The sequence below is a fragment of the Macaca fascicularis genome, chromosome 3 (assembly GCF_037993035.2).
Source record: "Macaca fascicularis isolate 582-1 chromosome 3, T2T-MFA8v1.1".
Lineage (NCBI taxonomy): Eukaryota > Metazoa > Chordata > Mammalia > Primates > Cercopithecidae > Macaca > Macaca fascicularis.
Window position 1 is genome coordinate 130,494,984 of NC_088377.1, and position 19,774 is coordinate 130,514,757.

At 36.8% G+C, this 19,774-nt stretch overlaps 2 protein-coding genes across 18 annotated transcripts in view; one reads left to right on the plus strand and one right to left on the minus strand.

Annotated features, from left to right (window-relative positions):
- Nucleotides 1-19,774, minus strand: part of CDK14 (cyclin dependent kinase 14) — a 790,403-nt gene that overhangs the window by 383,897 nt on the left and 386,732 nt on the right. The gene's annotated exons all lie outside the window — the stretch shown is intronic.
- On the plus strand, nucleotides 4,957-5,680 carry LOC102125831 (nucleolar protein 56-like). Its single transcript, XM_005550265.5, has one exon. The coding sequence runs from the start codon at nucleotides 5,035-5,037 to the stop codon at nucleotides 5,605-5,607; it is 573 nt and encodes a 190-aa protein (XP_005550322.3). The 5' UTR covers nucleotides 4,957-5,034; the 3' UTR covers nucleotides 5,608-5,680.

Sequence of the window (19,774 nt, forward strand, 5' to 3'; positions counted from 1 at the left end):
AACATGATCAAAGAGACTGTGTTGAAAGAAGACTAATCTAGCAGTAGAATGTAGAGGAATGTGAAAGAAGGGACATATAATCAGAAGGGCCCAGAAACAAACCTATTCCAAGAACCATCACTACTTTATAACTGAATAGGATAACAGCAATGAAGCTGAAAAGGCACACATTGAAGTGGTAGCCATTTTGATGAAAACTCTACAAACATGTTGAGAGATGTCTTGTGAGGAGGGTCTAACATGACCCTGGCACAGACAACCTGAGAAACTGATATCTTTCAGTTAATGAAAACAATGTTAACCCTGAAGGCAATGGGATACTTGGTCTGGAGCATTCAAAACAGAGTTCGGTTTGGTCATGGTTTAGTTGGAGACAGCAGCACCACATGCAACTAGAGTTGTAGGAGGTTTTCTGAAATTTGGGGCTAAATCAGTCAAGGTTAGAGATGTGGGCTGGAAATCAGCACAAAGAGGTGACAACTTGTTCCATAAGGTTAGATGCATGTACTAGTCTGTTTTCACACTGCTATAAAGAACTATATTAGACTGGGTAATTTATAAAGAGAAGAAGTTTAATTGACTCACAGTTCCACACAGCTGGGGAGGCCTCAGGAAACTTACAGTCACAGCAGAAGGTGAAGGAGAAGCAAGGCATATCTTACATGGTGGCAGAAGAGACAGAGCAAGGCAGGGAAATGTCACACTTTTAAACCAAAAGCTCTCATAAGAAGTCACTCATTATCACAAGAAGAGCAAGGGAGAAATCCACTCCATGATCCAATCATCTCCCACCAGACCCCTCCTCTGATACGTGGGGATTACAATTTGAGATGAGATTTGAGTGGGGACATAGAGCCAACCCACATCAATGCACTCTCATGAGGAGGTAAAGAAAATCAAGGTTATGGATTGGTGGGATGCCCAAGGAAGCAGAAAGAGGGGAAAACTTTCTTAGAGAAGAGAAAGGACTTCAAGATGCCATATTTAGCAAATAAAAATACAGGATGCCCAGTTAAATGCTGCCAGGGTCATACTTATACTAAAAAAATTATTAACTTCTTATATGAAATTCAAATTTAAATGGGCATACAAAATCTAATCTGGCAACCCTTGGAACTTCAAATACAAAAAAGTGGGGGTGGGGATGCAAAAACCTCAGGAACGTGTGGCATAATGAAACTACGGAAAGAGACAATTGTTCAGTGGTAGTAGCAAATGGTGTCAAATGACAAAATGATGTTAAGGATCACCAAAAATTTGGAAAGGTCACTGATAACCTTTAAAACATTCTAGTATTTATTTGAACAATTCTACAGACGATTAATTCCTAGGCTTGAATTACTGTTACTTTCTTAACTTATTGAGTCCTGATTAAATTATTTTACCAAAATTGTCTAAAAGATGATAACTCTGTTGCCCATTCAGAGAAAAGGAAATGTTAAGTACTGCAAATCCTCCTCTTCCTACTGGAGGAAGGTTAACATTTCTCACAAAACTGAAAGCTATCAAAAAACTGGTTTTCTACATTAATATATGCATTTTTACATGACCATTTAAAATCTTCAAGAAATGTCTTCTCTCTTTTCTCTAAAGAATACAAATTGCTTAGGGTCATTCCATGAACTCAATCGGGCCTACAGTAATTAAAAAGAACACAATTTTCTACATGTTTCTTTCCATGAAATTTAAAAAAAAATCTCCAAAGGGAAATGTAAAACACAAATTGCAGTTAGTAAACATGAGTTACCTAAAATAGGCATTTCATTTGCAGAAATGTGTCAATGTGCATATTTATGTGCATGTAAACAGAAAGGAACTGTAACCTGGAAATATTAGCATTAAAGAACACTTGCTAGATACCTTCTGGATCACATATGCATAACAAATTATGTCAGTTACTTCACTGTAAACAAAGAAAAATACACATTCTTCATTCAAAAAGTCTAGAGGTTTGAAAATTTCAGTTCTTGACTGTCATCTCAAATCTGCTTTTGTATTATACTTCATCTCTGAAATAGAAAAGGCTATGTATTGCTCTCCAATGACACATAAAGTTTCCAGTAACAACTCCACGCACAGACCACAACAATATAACACTGTACTTAAAGAATTTGTCTAGATGCTTTATGAAGCCCAAAAGCAATACATGGGTTTATCAAATCACTAAAAAAAAAATGCCCATATATTTCTCAAGTCATATTTTTACTCCAAATACAGCAAATATGTATAATATTATGGCAGCAAATAAAAAGTTTCAGTAACAAATTTTATATACATATATGTATACACACACACACACACACAGAGAGAAAATATTGGTCATTTGCTCTTTGTGGGTTTTAAGACTTTGTTTTATGGAAAACATTTCAGATTAATGAATGTTTTACTTAAAGAAGGCAGGACTTCCTATTAAACACTGCAAATTCAATGCCAGTAATTTTCCATAACATACATAAATTTCAAAGTTGAGAGGAAATTATTCCTAATAAACCAAATTTACTATTACTCATTGCTTATTCAGAATATTTTTGACTTCATTTTTAATAGTTTCAGTAAATCTGAAATTATAATAGCATGGGCTTATTGGCCAAGTATTTTCCATAAGCTATTAGTGAGGCAGAAATCTTCTGGGAATATAAGAAGTATCTAGAAGTACAGTTATTCAAGTTGTAGCTAAACTGCCAGTGATTCCCCAATTCTGAAAACATTTAAGCATCCATACGTAAACAAATGTGTGTGGTTGACAGTTGAACTTTCATGTTTTCTCATTTTCAGTTTGATTTAGCTCTCCCGATAAGGTAACAACTTAAAAATATTTTCTTTTGCACTAATTTTTCCATCACGTGTGATGTAAATAAGTTCCACTATATTAATTGCCTATGAAACAGCAAAATGTTTAATATCTGGTTAATCCATTTTTCCAGGATTTAATTGGTTATGTGTGAATCACTGCCAGACAAGTTTTGATTGTTTTCTAACACATTCACAGTTATGCTAGAGAGGACTGTGTGCATTTGACTAAGAAAGGAAATCTGCAGCAGGAGTTGGGGTACTGGTCTGCAGCTCTGGCCAATCAACTAGCAAATCACTTTAGAGTTAAGTCTTAACCTCTATAATCCTGCCTCTGGGAAGTGGCACTTCCTAGTGTTAAGAGCTGTGCTTCAAAAGTCAGATGGACTTAGGTATGATTCTGTCTGATAATCAATTCTGTGGGTTTACAGTCTGCTGGTTAGAAAGGGTAGATGGTGGGAGATTGGTTCTCTTACCCACCATGAACCATCTGGAATAACCCAAATGTGTTAACATAAAACAGGCAGAGGAGAAGAGCTACTCCAGATCCAAATAAACCTTGGAAGTCCCTGAGAGAGTAGAAATGTTGAACTGCTTCCTAATGGCTTACAATCTTACAATTTAATTAAAGGCATTTAGAAAGTAACAACAGAGACAACCACTTACTAAGTGACTACTATGCATTTAGAACTTTAAAAAAATATTACACAGGTCATTCTAAATAAGTCAGCTCCACCAATCTACTGTTCATCATAGAAACTGGATCAATTCTTAAAACAAACAAACAAAAAACCCTACAGAAAAACTAATCTCAGTCTCTATTAAGAAAATTTTATAATCCTAAATACTTTTGTGAAACCAAGTTAGCATCATTAAAACTGACCCCTGCTGCTGATTCCTGCCCATTCCAGTCTGAAACTTTAGGACAAAAAGGAAAGAGTGTCAAGCTCACAGATAACAGAACCACTGCCAAGTTCTGGCTTATTATTTTCTTTAATTGTTTTTCTTGGGTCCTGTTCAAGTTGCTAGGGTTTTTAAAAGTACGATTATCAATTCGATTCTTACGGGTATACTCAGGGACTTGACTGAAATGGCACGTGTCCAAAATATATAAATGACCCATACTAAAATTTCCCTTAACTCTCTACTTCTACACTTTTCCCATAATATACTATATGGCACATTTTTCCCACATATGCTATTAATTTTCCTTTTATAAAATTAAAATAGGAATTATCTGATGGTCTTTTGAAGAGTTCCACCACATTCCAAAATGTCAGGAGAAAATATAAAATACATAGAGATCTGAATGATGTGGGTTTTTTTTGGCGCTTCACACCAAGATCAGATATAATCTGCGGTGAGAGCTGTATTTTAAAGAAGTGATTCACTGCCAGATCTCTGAACATCTTCTCTACATTGATGACTCACACGACTTTCACTCCTGATCTTGGTAGTTCAAACTACCTACTCTCTCTAGGACTCAGTTGTTCTCTTGTAAAATGGTGGGAACAGATTACATCACTAATGCTCTTTTCAGCTTTTATATCCTCAGATTCAGTGATTTACTGGGATAAATGGTTATCACCTCAGTTTCCGTACATATCACATGAATTCAGTCACTTTGGACCTAAAACTGTAGCCACTTCTGACTTCCCTGTTTCTGTATGCAGTCCTATCAACCTCAAACTCACCCTCGCTGAAGATACTCAAATCTTTCTCAGAATTTACTAATATCCCTGAACTGGACAGTCTTCAATATCTTGTTCTATCTCCTCTTTCCCAGGATGACATTTTCTTACAGATCCCTGGGTCTCCTGACCAATCATCTCAAATGCCCTGGCAACATTAATGATCCAGTGTCAATAATTAAACTCATGCCCAAAGAACAAAAGGAATAGTAACAAACAACAAGTATAAAGAAAATAAGTCTTGATGGCCAGTCCTGGTGTCTGAGTGATTCCCAGGGCCCAGCAAAGGGACCAAGTCTCCAGAGCCCTGAAGACAAGGGGTAACACACCAAAATATGGACTCATTTTCCACTCCACCTTCATTGGCCGAGCAGCTGCCAAGAACAAAGGCCGCATCTCCTGATACCTGGCAAACAAATGCAGTACTGCCTCACGAATCGATTGCTTCTCTGAGGTGCCCACGAGTGTATTTGGGGAGAAGCTTCGAGAACAAGTTGAAGAGCGACTGTCCTTCTATGAGACTGGAGAGATACCACGAAAGAATCTGGATGTCATGAAGGAAGCAATGGTTCAGGCAGAGGAAGTGGCTGCTGAGATTACTAGGAAGCTGGAGAAACAGAAGAAACGCTTAAAGAAGGAAAAGAAACGGCTGGCTGCACTTGCCCTCGCATCTTCAGAAAACAGCAGTAGTACTCCAGAGGAGTGTGAGGAGACGAGTGAAAAACCCAAAAAAAAGAAAAAGCAAAAGCCCCAGGAGGTTCCTCAGGAGAATGGAATGGAAGACCCATCTATCTCTTTCTCCAAACCCAAGAAAAAGAAATCTTTTTCCAAGGAGGAGTTGATGAGTAGTGATCTTGAAGAGACCGCTGGCAGCACCAGTCTTCCCAAGAGGAAGAAGTCTTCACCCAAGGAGGAAACAGTTAATGACCCCGAAAAGGCAGGCCACAGAAGTGGCTCCAAGAAAAAGAGGAAATTCTCCAAAGAGGAGCCAGTCAGCAGTGGGCCTGAAGAAGCAGCTGGCAAGAGCAGCTCCAAGAAGAAGAAAAAGTTCCATAAAGCATCCCAGGAAGATCAGAATGTAAACGGACATTCTCTGGGAGGTGGGACATACCATAGCCCAAGGTGACATCTTCCACCCTGTGCCCTGTTCTCCAATAAAAACAAATTCACCAAAAAAAAAAAAAAAAAAAGAAAGAAAATAAGTCCTAGAAACTGGCACTGCACAGAACAATACCCAGATTATCTTTTTGTTAGAATAACAGTGAACACCTTAGCAGCTAGAGTTTTCATTAGAAAACTTTCAGGAGCAACACACACACCCTACTAGCAAGAGATTTAATTCTCTCTATGCCAGCCAAACTGGTGGTGGTGTTGGGTGGTGTGGAGTGGAAGTACTAGTCCTACTCCAGCCAGCTGCCCTAACAGTTATGTCTTCCTCTGTTTATTTATGCTTATAGGAATTCTACCTGCGTTCGAAGCCTCAGTCCAAATCCCATTTCTTCCATGACCACACCAGTGATCTCTAACTCTTTTCATTCAGAAACCACTATGGCCCTTTTTTCTTTTTTTTAAGTTCTGGGATACATGTGCAGAACATGCAAGTTTGTTCCATAGGAATACATGTGCCATGGTGGTTTGCCACACCTATCAACCTGTTATCTAGGTTTTAAGCCCCACATACATTAGGTGTTTGTCCTGATTCTCTCCCTCCCCTTGCCCCGCATCCCCCGAAAGGCCCCAGTGTGTGAAGTTCCTCTCCCTGTGTCCATGTGTTCTCATTGTTCAACTCCCAGTTATCAGCGAGAACATGCAGTGTTTGGTTTTCTGTTCCCGTGTTAGTTTGCTGAGAATGGTGGCTTCCAGCTTCATCCTTGTCCCTGCAAAGGACATGAACTCATTCTTTTTTATGGCTGCATAGTATTGCATGGTATATATGTGCCACATTTTCTTTATCCAGTCTATCACTGATGGGCATTTGGGTTGGTTCTAAGTCTTTGCTATTGTGAATAGTGCCACAATAAACATCTGTGTGTATGTGTCTTTATAGTAGAATGATTTATAATCCTTTGGGTATATATCCAGTAATGGGATTGCTGGGTCAAATGGTATATCTGGTTCTAGGTCCTTTAGGAATTGCCATACTGTCTTCCACAATGGTTGAACTCATTTACATTCCCACCAACAGCGTAAAAGTGTTCCTATTTCTCCACAGCCTCATCAGCATCTATTGTTTCCTGACTTTTTAATGATCGTTATTCTAACTGGCGAGAGATGATATCTCATTGCGGTTTTGATTTGCATTTATCTATTGACCAGTGATGATGAGTCTTTTTTTTCATATGTTTGTTGGTATGGCCCTTTTCATTATTGCTTAAATTCTATTGAAACACAAACTGCATTCTGGGTTAGTTCCATTTAGATGGCAATAGGGAAACAGCTGGGATATGACTAGTCAGTGCTTGATTCATACCACAACCCTAAGAACATAAAGCCCTAAGAAGTTGACAATAGTTTATAATTGAACACAATTGACTGTATCATAAAGTACAATGTAGTAAGTGCTAAAAGGTAAGTGTACACAAGCAAAACAACAACAATAAAAACAAACAAAAAGTATACAGAAGGAAAAAGACTGTTTCTGTGAAAGCCAGAAAGATTTCAGGGAAGAGGCAGCACTAACATGACCTTAAAGGATGGTCAAAGCAGAGCTGAGGAAGGCATGGGAAGACTAAAACTTTAAAAAGGCAAGAGAGTCCTTCTTCTGAGATGTAGCTTCTCTGGCCGCTTCTCCACTATGGAATCATAAAAGCTCAACTTGTCAGTTGCCATTTACAATCAGCTTCTTGGCTGCATAAGTTACTCAATATGTTTTGCTTGTTTGTTTCTTATGAGACAGAATCTTGCTCTGTCACCCAGGCTGGAGTGCAGTGGCACGATCTTGGCTCACTGCAACCTCCGCCTCACAGGTTCAAGCAATTCTCCTGCCTCCCCAGTAGCTGGGATTGTGTGCCACCATGTCTGGCTAATTTTTGTATTTTTAGTAGAGATGGGGTTTCACCATGTTGGCCAGGCTGGTCTCGAACTCCTAACCTCAGTGATCTGCCTGCCTCAGCCTCCCAAAGTGCTGGGATTACAGGATTGAGCCACCACGCCTGGCCACAATGTGGTTTTTATTTTGGTTTTTTGCTCATATTGGGTTATTTTCTCTCGCTAAACAAGTGTTTTGTGATTAAAATTGTTTGTCAAAAATCGACAGCAATGATAATTTAAAAAAAAAAAAAAAAAAGCTCTGATGTAAAGTGTGGCTCATGTTTTTTGTAATGACAGGACAGGCTCCATAGCATCAACAGGAGACCCCTGAAACTTTCCTTCCAACTGATCGTAACAGTACTCAAGGGCCACCACTTCCATCAGTTTCAAAGCTCTTTTAATTTACCCATGGTTTCTATCTCACTCTTTCCCTTCGACAGACTTCGGTAATTATAGTCCTATAATTCAACCAATTACACATATTTCTTTACTAATAAATTTGAAGATATTTGAGAATAGGAGGTATCAGTTACAAAAGGTTATAGTCAACAAAAGTTTTATTTCTGTTAATAAAAACAACACATATTTAGAGAATTTGGAAGAAAGAGAAACAAAGATATTAAATCACTAATGTTAATACTTCAATTTTCTTCTTTTTCAGCTAAACCTATGAATATATATTTTAATAAAATCAGGAGAAAATGTAGTTGAGGTATAATTTACAAACCATAAAATATATCAACTGTAAGTATAAAATTCAGTGCTTTTTAATATACAGAGTTTTGCAACCGGTGCCATAACTCAGATTTGTTTGTTTGTTTTACATTCTTCGGACCCTAACTATTATTTATACTACATTAAGATCAGTCTTTTTTCTTTTCTTTTCTTTTCTTTTTTTTCTTTTTCTTTTTTTGAGACAGAGTCTCGCTTTGTTGCCCAGGCTGGAGTGTAGTGGCGCGACTCAGCTCACTGCAACCTCTGCCTCCTGGGTTCAAGCAATTCTTCTGTCTCAGCCTCCCGAGTAGCTGGGACTACAAGCAAGCGTATTCATATACAAACGTATGTATATACAACCAAGCGTATTTAACTTAGCATAGTGTTTATGAGGTTCAAACATGTTATCAGTAGTTAGTTCCTTTTTACTGCTGTACAAATATACCATATTTTATTTATCATCTCAACAGTTGATGGACACTTAACTTGTTTCTGGATTTTGGCTATTCTGCATTAATAATACTGGAAACATTTAGGTAAATGTCTTCATGTGGAAGTATGTTTTCATTTCTCTTGGGTAGACAATACCCAGGAGTGAAGTCACTGGGTCATATGGTAATTTAATATTTAACTTTTTAAGAACTGCCAAACTGTTTTCCAAAGTGGGTGTACCATAAGCAGATATTCCCAACAGCAATATTTAAGGGTTCCAGTTATTCCATATGCAACACTTGGTATTGTTGTTCTCCTCAATTATAACCGTTATATTGGGTGTGCAGTAATAGCTCACTGTGGTTTCTAATTTTCATGTGGTTTATGATTAACAACTGTGAAAACCATTGCATGGTCTTAGCCATTCATATATTTCTTTGCTCAAATATCTATTCAAATAAATTCCCCATTTAAAAAAATTGTGGGGGTCCTTTCATCGTGGAGTTTTGGACTTCTTTATATATTTTCAATATAAATCCTTTATCCAATATATTGTTTGGAAATATTTTCTACCGATTTGTGACTTGCCTTTCCATTTCTTTAATGGTGTCTTTTTAAGAGGACAATTCCAATATATCGATTTTCATTTATATATTGTGTTTTTGCTATCATATCTATGAAATCTTTGTGTAATCCAAGGACACAAAATGTTCTACCAGATTTCCTTCCAGAAGTTTAAACTTTTATCTCCTACACTGAGGTCTTGGATCAATTTTGAGTTGACATTTGTGTATGTTATTACATAAGGGTGTATATCTTTTTGCATTTAAATACCCAATTGTCACAGCATCATTTATTGAAAAAGTTATCATTTCTCCATTGAATTGCCTTGCAACTTACTAAAAATCAACTGCCCACAAATGTCAGGGTTCATTTTTGAACTTTCCATTCTATGCCATGAATCAATATGTTTATTTTTACAACAATAACATACGGTCTTGATCTCTGTAGCTTTATACAAAGTTTCTGAAATTGCGTAGTGTAAGTCTTCCTACTTTGTTCATTTTCAAACCTGTTCTGGCAATTCTAGTTCATTACATTTTCATATAATGTAATATATGAAATATAATTGTAGCTCAGATGGCCAATTTCTACAAAAAGCTGGCTAGGATTTTGACAGGTGTGACATTAAATCAACAGAGAAATGTGGGGTGAGGTTTCATCTTAACAATACGGCATCTTCAATCCATAAACGTGGTACCCCTTTTCATTTATTTTAATCTTCCTTTATTTCTTTCCATCAAGATTTTGTAATTTTCAGTACAAAAATTCTAAATATGATTTGTTAGATTACCCCTAGGTATTTCTTTTTTATTGTAAGTATTTAAAGTGATTTTAAGTGGTATTGTATTCTAAATTTGGTTTTCCACATGTTCATTGATAGTATACACAAATATGACTCTGTGTGTGTATGTTGGGAAAATTCTTTTCTATTCAAAGTTTGTTAAGCCTTTAACATAAATAGGTGTTAGATTTTATAACAAACATTTTTTTACATCTATTGGAATAATAGTGTGATTTTTAAACTTTATTCTATTAACATGGTATTACATTAAACGATTTTGAGATGTCAAACTGAACTTTAGATACACCCCCTTGGTCATGGGCTACATTTTTTTAAAGCAACTTATAGTAGCTATGTTAATTACTAGCATGACAAGACGTTTACAAGTACATTATTAATTCTCATCATTTTTTAACATTAGCCCAGAAATTTTGAATGGAGGAATGTATTATCTTTGAACAAACACCTCACTTAAAAAATCCCAGTGTAAATCGTAACAGCCATTTACTGGCAGGTTTTGTAACACAGGACATTTTATTTGTATCTAGGCCTCAATTTCCTCATCTGTAACTTGGATATATTAAAACCTACATATAACACAAGATTTGGTGAAAATCAAATGAGATAGTATTTTTTAAAGACTGGCAAAGTAGGAACTGAAAAAGTCCATGGGATTTTTAGAAGTTATACATGAATTCAGATTAGAACTGGTTATGTAATCCTCCTAAAATGTCTTAAATATAAAAGTATCATATCTCAATTTATATTTCTAGTTGACAAAATAGGACAAAATGTCATATAAATTTTTTACAAATTTAAAGTAGCCAAGAATTCAGTTACTTGATTTTAAAAAACAAACTTTATCCTTTAAAATTATTAACAGAAAAAAGAAAACATATGATTTTCATAGTTTTTAATCGCATGATTTAACACTTGACAAGTTTTTGTTGATATCAGTTGGCAGACACCCATCAGATTACTCAGACTTAGAATAACAATTGTGGCAATTTACATAAGCATACTTAGAATTACCGTCTAGACTCATGGATTTTTATCTTCCATTTACAAAATTTTTGCCTGTCAATTATAAAAATGCTTCAAGCAATTCATGTTAATTTTTTCAGTGACAGACATAAAGGGTGATTATTAGAGGGCTTAAAAATATTTTAACCCAATAAATGTGCATCATATTACTGCATGTATGCATGAAGAATAATAGTGATACAATTATAGATCTTTTTTCCAGGTAAAAGATTCATGTTGGTAATATTATTTTAATTATAAAGCTCGAAAATAATATGGTCTCCACTTCATTTCAAAAATGAAAAACCTAAAGACAAAATATGTTAAGTAATTGTTTATGATCACACAGCTAGAGGCACAGTCTCCACCAAGACTGAAAAATTGCTAGCTCCTTGCTTATGGAGCTTTCTCAATTTTGCCTTTTTGCTTTGGGGCAGCCTGAGAGGAATCTCTGTACAATTTTCATCATATGGGTTTCTGTCCCAATAGTAAGGCCATATAACAGAATACGAAGAAAGAACATGAGAGTTTATTCATTCATTCACTCAGTCATTCAACATACCCTGAGTGCCTATCATGTGCCAGGCACTGCTCCAGGCACTGGTTAGAAGATTCAAGGTGAACTTCATATCCACCACTTAATTATTTGTGTGACTTTGCACAAAAACAATCTCGTTAGACCTCAGCCTCTTGATTAGTAAAATGAAGATGATAATATCAACCTTCCTCAAGGAATAGAAAATTAAACTAGATCATATACTCGAATATGACTTGTAAAGTTCTCAATTTAGATACAACAAACACCTGCTACCTAAACTGTACCATCATGTCACACAATTGCCACATGAATGCCAGACTTCAAACTCACTAATTGAACTCATTGTCTTTCTTGTACTCCACCTCCCTCCCCTGTCCCCAACCACAGTTACTCATTACTGGTTCCACTATCTACCTAATTACCCAATCCAAAATCCTGGAAGTCACACTGACTAACCCCACCTCCATCAAGCTCCATGTCTAGTCAAATAAAAAGTCTTACCAAGTGTCCCTCTTAAGTCCCTTCCAAACATATATATCTCCTATCTATTCCTACTGCCAAAGCCTTTTTAGAGGCCCATTATTTTTTGCCTTAGATACTTGGGTGTCTTTTAGTCTCTCTCACACTTACTGCATAATCTGAACTGAAAATAGGTAAATTCAATAAAAATCTGCATGTTGAAGGTTGAGACTACTCTGTAACCCCTATCTCTTACTCAATCCCCACAATGTAGGCAGCAAACTGAAATCCTCCAGGCAGGAGATAAAATAATCCTTTTCTGTAGAAACTGAAGCTTCCTTCCAAGAAAAGACCCCCAAATGCTGACATCTTAGATACTGCAAGAAAAAAAAAAAAAAACTGGTTCACTCACCCCATCACACTACAGTGAAACCTGCCAACCAACATTCCCTATCCAAGCACCCAGAGCTCCCAAACAGCATATTAAAGTCTGACTTTAAAATATGAGCTGACAATTAACAAGATATCCAGGTAGCTGAAGGATGCTTCCAATAAGAAAGAGACCAAACAGACAAGCAGAAATAAATGAAAGAGACAATATAGAAGAAAATTCAAATAACTGTATTATTTATTCTCAAAGACATAAGAGATGATAACTCTTCTTGATCTCCTTTTGGGAGATTTCTCTGAGTTCACAATCCAAGTGTTCTTCTGAAAGTTTAATACCTGTTAAGGTATTTTTATATTGAAGAATTTTTCATTATTCCTTGATCGTTTCTATTTTATGGCCTCATGTTCATATTTAATGGATATAATATCCCAACAAGACTATAAGTTTAGTAGTATTTTCATTCTCTTTAAGAAATGGAAAATGAAACACAGCAAGTTTAAGACTTGCTCAAAATCATACACTTAGATGGGAATGAAGTCCAAACTGGAATCCAGGCAGTCAGGCTTCAGAAACCAGGCCCTGGACCTCTTTCTGGTCACTAATACTGTTTATTAAAATTTACTGTAAGACCAAACACACAGCTTGAAGACCACCAGGATGCAACTGAGGAACCCCTGGACAAGGTAATCTCTAAAGTCTGATTTAGATTCCTAATTAGCTTATATAGGATTCATGTACTTCCAACAATGATGCTACAAACAGTGTCTTAAAAAACACTTGCCAATAAAACAGCTGAATTCAGAAATGTCTAGAATGAGCAAAGAATATCTGAGTTTTTTAAAAAAGTTATTAAGCCCCATGAAGAAACCTAATTTAACCTGTCACCTACTACATAGGGTCAGATGTTGCATTAACATAATGTTTCACTAAAAATTCCATTTATAATCAACTTGTTAATTTAGAAATCATTACAAGAGGATGAACAATTCCAAACACCAATATTGACAAAACACAAATGAAAACAAATGTTTGTCTGTTCTTCCTCTCCCTACTACAGCCCTCCAGTCTATTAAAGAAGGCGGTTACGTCCCAGGAGCCTCTCTTCCCATCTGTGCCCACACTCTTAACTAACTTCCAGGGGCCTGAGTGCAAGAGACTCCAGGTCAGGGAAGAGGGGAAGAGGGAGGGAACAGAGGACCTCAGTTCTCTTTTGGCAGATGTCCTCTCTCCACTGGGAAGGTGATAGGGGTCAGAAGTATCTAGGCATGCAAATATTGACAAGATAATTTCAGTTACAACCAAAGATGATTATTTACTTATCATTTAGGTTGTATTTGATCATCAAAGCTATATATTTGGACAAAAAAGGCTCTTAGAGGACAGCCCTGGAATCTACTCAAGGATAAAAAAGATATATCTAGATAAAAAACACGTCCATATACTTGGATAAAAAGCATATCTGGATAAAAAAGACTCCAACAGAACAGCCTGGAACATTTTGTCTTTGTGTAAATGTGTCTGAAATCCCAATGGCCAACGTATAGAAATGTGGAAGTAGACCTTTATAATTTCACAGCAACTCAGTAGCTTTGGAGGTCTCCATTATGTCAGTTCTCCATGCTTCCAATCCCAGACTAACTACCAATGTCTCAATCATACTCACTAACTTGACAGATGTAATCTATCTTTACACAAGCCACATTCATAAGTCATCCAATCATCCATGGAGAATGATATTTTGCTTGAAAACACAAATAAATGAATAACAATAACAAAAGAGCCTCTATAGAGAGAAACAAAAACAAATCACGTTGGAGAAAGTTATCTATATTCATTCATTGTCTATTACATGCAAACTTCAGTAAAAAAAACAAAGAAGACTGTTATCAAAACCACCATGTAGTACATTTTTCTCCTAAGCTTTCAAAGGTGCAATGCGGGTCCCAGTCCATTCTTACCTACAAATCTCCCTGTGAAACTGAGAAAAATAAACACTGGCAGCAGGTTGAATAGTGTCTCCCAGAAATTTATGTCAGCCCAGAACCTCAGAAGGTGGCCTTATTTGCAAATGGGGCCTTTGCAGACATAATTAGCTAAGTTAAGATGAAGCCATACTGGATTAGTGTGGGCTCTAAATCCAACGACTGATGTCCCTATAAGAAGAGAAGAAGACACATAGAGACAGGCAGAGAAGACCATGTGAAGATGGAGGCAGAGATTGGAGTAACTATAAGCCAAAGAACACCAAAGATTGTAGGAAGCCACCAGGGGCTAGGAAAAAGCTAGTAAGGATTTCTGCCCTACAACCTCTAAAAGAAGCATGGTCCTGCCAGTATCCTGATTTTGAACTTCTACTCTCCAGAACTGCAAGAGAATAAGCCAGCAGATTTGTGGTAATTTATCACAGAAGCCCTAGAAAAGTAACACAATACCCCAAACATGAAAAGCAAGAAATGAAACCTAGACTAGTTAATTATCAATTGAATTATAACTCGATTACATATACAAACTTCACAAGCAATTGTACCATACAGTTACAAGGAAAAATGGTATGGTTAACGAAAAACAACAAAAATAAATAAAGAGGCTATTAACATAAAAGAGAAAAATGTAAGGTAGAGAATCAAATTATCAAACACTAAAATTTTTAATGACTCAATTAAAATAATGGAAATTATTTTCCATTTTAAAACTTTAACAAATTTATAAAATATCAATAATTCATATAACATTTACTGTACTGTTAGAATATTTTAATTATACAGTACAAATTTTACAATTAAGCTATAAAATTATTTATTTTACCAGCAGGTTAACTAATTCCAAACATTTGAAATAAAAGAAGTTGCCTTTTTCCCTTTATCTGTTTTTCAGTTTATATGTACCTCTGCCTTCCTAGTATCACATTTTTTATTAAAAATCTAAAATGTTTCCATAGAATTCTAATAGAATGAATAATGAAAAAATACATAAAGAAGGGTGGAGAAAGGAAGAGTGAGAAGGTAGATAAAGCACATGGAAAGACTCAGACATGTATTAAAAGAATGTACTCAAACAAAAAGTTCAATACTACAGAGTTTACCATGAGAGGTCCCCTTTTCCTCTACATGTTTCTACTTTCCTTGAGTTACACTGTGTTGAAAGTATTTGTTCCTTTCCTCTTTTTGACCCTTCCTTGTCCTATATGGATGCTGCCTTCCTTTCTTTATTGAAAAATGTGTTATCACTTTTAAAAATAAATTTTGTCCGTGTTCCCCCGCAAAATCCCTATCTTTTTTGCTAACCTTGATTTAATGGCAATAAGACAACCCTCTGTATGAAATGAAAACGCAGTACGAACTCAAAATTTCTACATAAAATCTATCAGAGAATAATGTTTAAGTGTAGGCTCTGCAGGATGATTGCTCAGGTTCAGCTTTTTTTTTTTTTTTGAGACGGAGTTCCACTCTTGTTGCCCAGCCTGGAGTGCAGTGGCGCCATCTTGGCTCACTGCAACCTCTGCCTCCTGGGTTCAAGCAATTCTTCTGCCTCAGCCTCCCAAGTAGCTGGGATTACAGTTGCCTGCCACCACGCCCTGCTAATTTTTTGTATTTTTAGTGGACACGGGGTTTTGCCACGTTGAGCAGGGTGGTCTCAAACTGCTGAACTCAGGTGATCCGCCCACCTCTGCCTCCCAAAGTGCTGGGATTACAGGCGTGATCCCCCGCACCTAGCCAACTTCAGCTTTTAGCTCTACCACATGCTAGCGTTAACCTTAGGTGAGTGACTGAACCTCTCCATTCCTAACTTTCCTAACCTCAAAATAGCAATAATGATAGTACCTACCTTAGAGGGTTTTGTGAGTGTTAAGTGAGACTAGGCTCTGGCTGTGCAAGTACATACCGAATACTGTCTATTGATACTGATACCATTTTAATTTAAAGTTGTTCCCTATTAGAGTATCTAGATTTCTCTTTAAGCATAATTTTCACCTAAGAAAACCATCACATATTCAAGAATCTACGAAAGGAGACAACTGGCTTGCTTACCTCATGCCTTGTCTAAGAAAATCTTAAGACAACAAAAAATGTGGAAGTCTAGAATACAGTATCAGAGAGTAAGAACATACACACTTAAAAGTTGTTTGAAAGATGAAATATCCTAAGACATTTTACTCACTCCCTTTCAAACCTCTCCTGTATCTCCCAGCTCTTTATCTGTTCCACATAAACCAGGATGATGCCATATAATGATTCTAAAGTAAAACAGAAAAGCTGACCCTGAGCCCTACGACTTGATTTCTCCAAGCTGCCATGGAGGACAAAATGAGTTTCAAAGTGCCTGAACTTGAATTAATCCATTACACACTCTACTCAATGACAAATAAAATTCAAAGTACATCTTTGGACATAAATCCAAGTTAGATTAGAGTTGCTTCAAGTATTTCCACTTGAGGTGAAAATTACGCCTTAAAATCCAAGTTTCTAGGTAAGCCTGTGAGTGGCAAGTAGCCACTTACAAACTACTTTACTGTGCATGGTGCTTTCTTATTCTGAAATCTTCCTGCTGTTGATATTTTGTAAATGAGAAATTGATCAAAACAGCAGAAGAGGGGTAAATTCAAATTCAGGTGTTCTATCTCAGTTGAACACACCATGCTGCTTCCTCACCAATGTAAAACTGAACATATCCCAAATGTCTCCCACATTACCCTAAATATTTCAAATTCTACCACCAGATACACAGAGGAGTTATTGTGTCTGGACTTCCAGAAGGATAAATGGGGAAAGCTAAGCAATGATGATGGCTTTTGCTTCCAGATATAAACAGCAGAAAAATAAGACTATGAAAGGCAGAATGAGAAGACAAGAAAAAAACAAGTAACAAAAACTAACCCAGAGTTTAATTTCTCTGCCTTAGAGTCATTTACCTCTACAAAAAAAAAAAAAAAAAAAAAAAAAAAAAAAAATCACCCTGAAGTCAGACTTTATTAAAAAGACATTAAAATATTTTATTCAATGGAAAATAAAATGTCATTTTGTGATCAAGGCCTCAACTATTCTTCTATCATTCCCTGATCTCCAGAACATTCCAAATTCTGAGTTTAAAGATTCCTTGGGAAATCAAAACCACAAATGCCAAGGTAGTTCTTAAGAGATGGCATGATCCAACTGCTATTTTTTGCAAGTAGGGTGACATGGTTTGACTCTGTGCCCTCACCTAAATCTCATGTTGAATTGTAATCCCCAATATTGGAGCTGGGGCCTGGTGGGAGGTGATTGGATCTGGGGGTGGTTTCTCATGGTTTAACACCATGCCCCTTCATGTTGTCATATCAATAGTGAGCCAGTGAGTTGCCATGAAATCTGGTTGTTTAAGAGTATATAGACCCTCCTCCCTCTCTATATTCTTCCTGCTTCGGCATGTAAGATGTGTCTGCTTCCCCTTCAACTTATAGGATGATTGAAAGTTTCCTGAGGCCTCTCCAGAAGATGCTGTGCTTCTGGTACAGCCTGTAGAATCATGAGCCAATTAAACCTCTTTTCTTTATATATTAGTCAGTCTCAGGTACTTCTTTACAGCAGTGCAAGCATGGATTAATACACAGGGTTACTAAGGCCCAAAGCCATTAAGTGCTGTTATGGGCTGAACTGTGTCCCCCCAAAAAATTCATATTGAAGTCCTGACCCTTAGTGCCTTAGAATAGGACTGTGTTTATCTTCAAAAAGGTAATTAAGGTGAAATGATGTCATCTGAGTGGACCCTAAACCAATGTGATTATTGTTCTTACAAGAAGAGAAAATTTGGATGCAGACAGATATATAGGAAAAATGATGTGAAGACACAGGGAGAAGACTGCCATCTACAAGTTAAGGAGAGTGGCTGGCACAGAGCCTTCCTCATAGCCCTCATTGGGAGGGCCATGACACCTTGCTCTCTGATTTCCAGCTTCCAGGACTGTAAGACAATAAGTTTCTGTTGTTTAAGCTACCCAGGCTGTGGTACTTTGTTTCAGCAGCCCCAGCAAACTAATTGAGGTGGCTTGTCTTTTATTGTACAGTGATGAAAAACAAAGTCAGGATCAAAACCTACTGATTTGTGTATATTGATTCAGTAAAGTTGCAGAATACAAAATCAACATACACAAATCAGTAGGTTTTGATTCTGACTTTGTTTTTCATCACTGTACAACATAAAAGAAATCACCTCCAGCTTCCCATGAGAGTTTCTACCTTGCCTTGTAACTGACTCCATTTTCACTCAATATTCTCTTCCACAAAAATGTTATACTTGGTTCAACTTCTTAACGACCATGGTACATATATATTACTTATGCTAAACTCTTGTGAGCTACACTCCCGCATTCCCAACAAGACATTTTCATACAGATGCCTCATGAGCCCAAAATCTCTAAAACCCAAATCGATAACTCCAAAATGTCAGTAATGACCCTGTTTTGAAATCTAACAAGGTCTTGGCTGGTACAAGACCCTGCTCCTTAGACAAGTCATGTAACCCCTCTGAGCCTTAATTCCATATTTATAATACAGATTCCATAAACAATATAAATTCTACAAAATAAAAATTCAAAACTCTTTCAAAGGACTACAATGTGAAGATTACATTGGATAACAGCCTTTCAAAACTGTAAAGTCTTAAAAGCAATTCTCCATGCAATCACAAACTATTTCTATCTCTGGCACCATTTTTTCACTCATTCAAACTCAAAACCATTGACATTTCCCTCTCATTCTATAATCAATACTTCATCTAGCTCTGACATCTCTTTCTATAGAATATTTTTTGTTGTTAACGTCTAACAAACCCATAATTTCAAATCTGCACTACGCTGAATGACTGACTTATCAGCTTCCAGTTTCTTCTTTTTCTAATCGATATCATATCCAAATATCAGATTTTTCTTCCTAATATGCCCAGCTCAAAAGTCTTCAGAGGGTCTCTAACCCACAGCACAAGATCCCACCTACACAGCCCTGCATTCTACAACACAACTGCAACTGAGGGCCAGTTCCTAAGCTCATCTCAAGGCTTAAAATGAAGTTATGTTGCCAGTCAAAGCCAGGTCTCAGCGTGCTAAGGATTCATTGCATGCCCTGCTTCTCTGTGTTTCCAGAACCTAACCTTTAATGTGCCTCAGGAGCTTGCCTCACACCCAGCCAATGTGAATAAGTAGATCATCAACAACTTCAATGTGATCCTACTGGCTTCTTCCCTTGAACCTCCCACTGATGGGCCTGCTTGTCACACTGGATCCTTTAATACCATTAAGAACTTTCTTGTCACCTTGGACCAAGACTTTGGTCCAAGCACCAACAGTAAGGTTAGGTTGATTAATTCTAGTGCACACCCTGCATACCAGG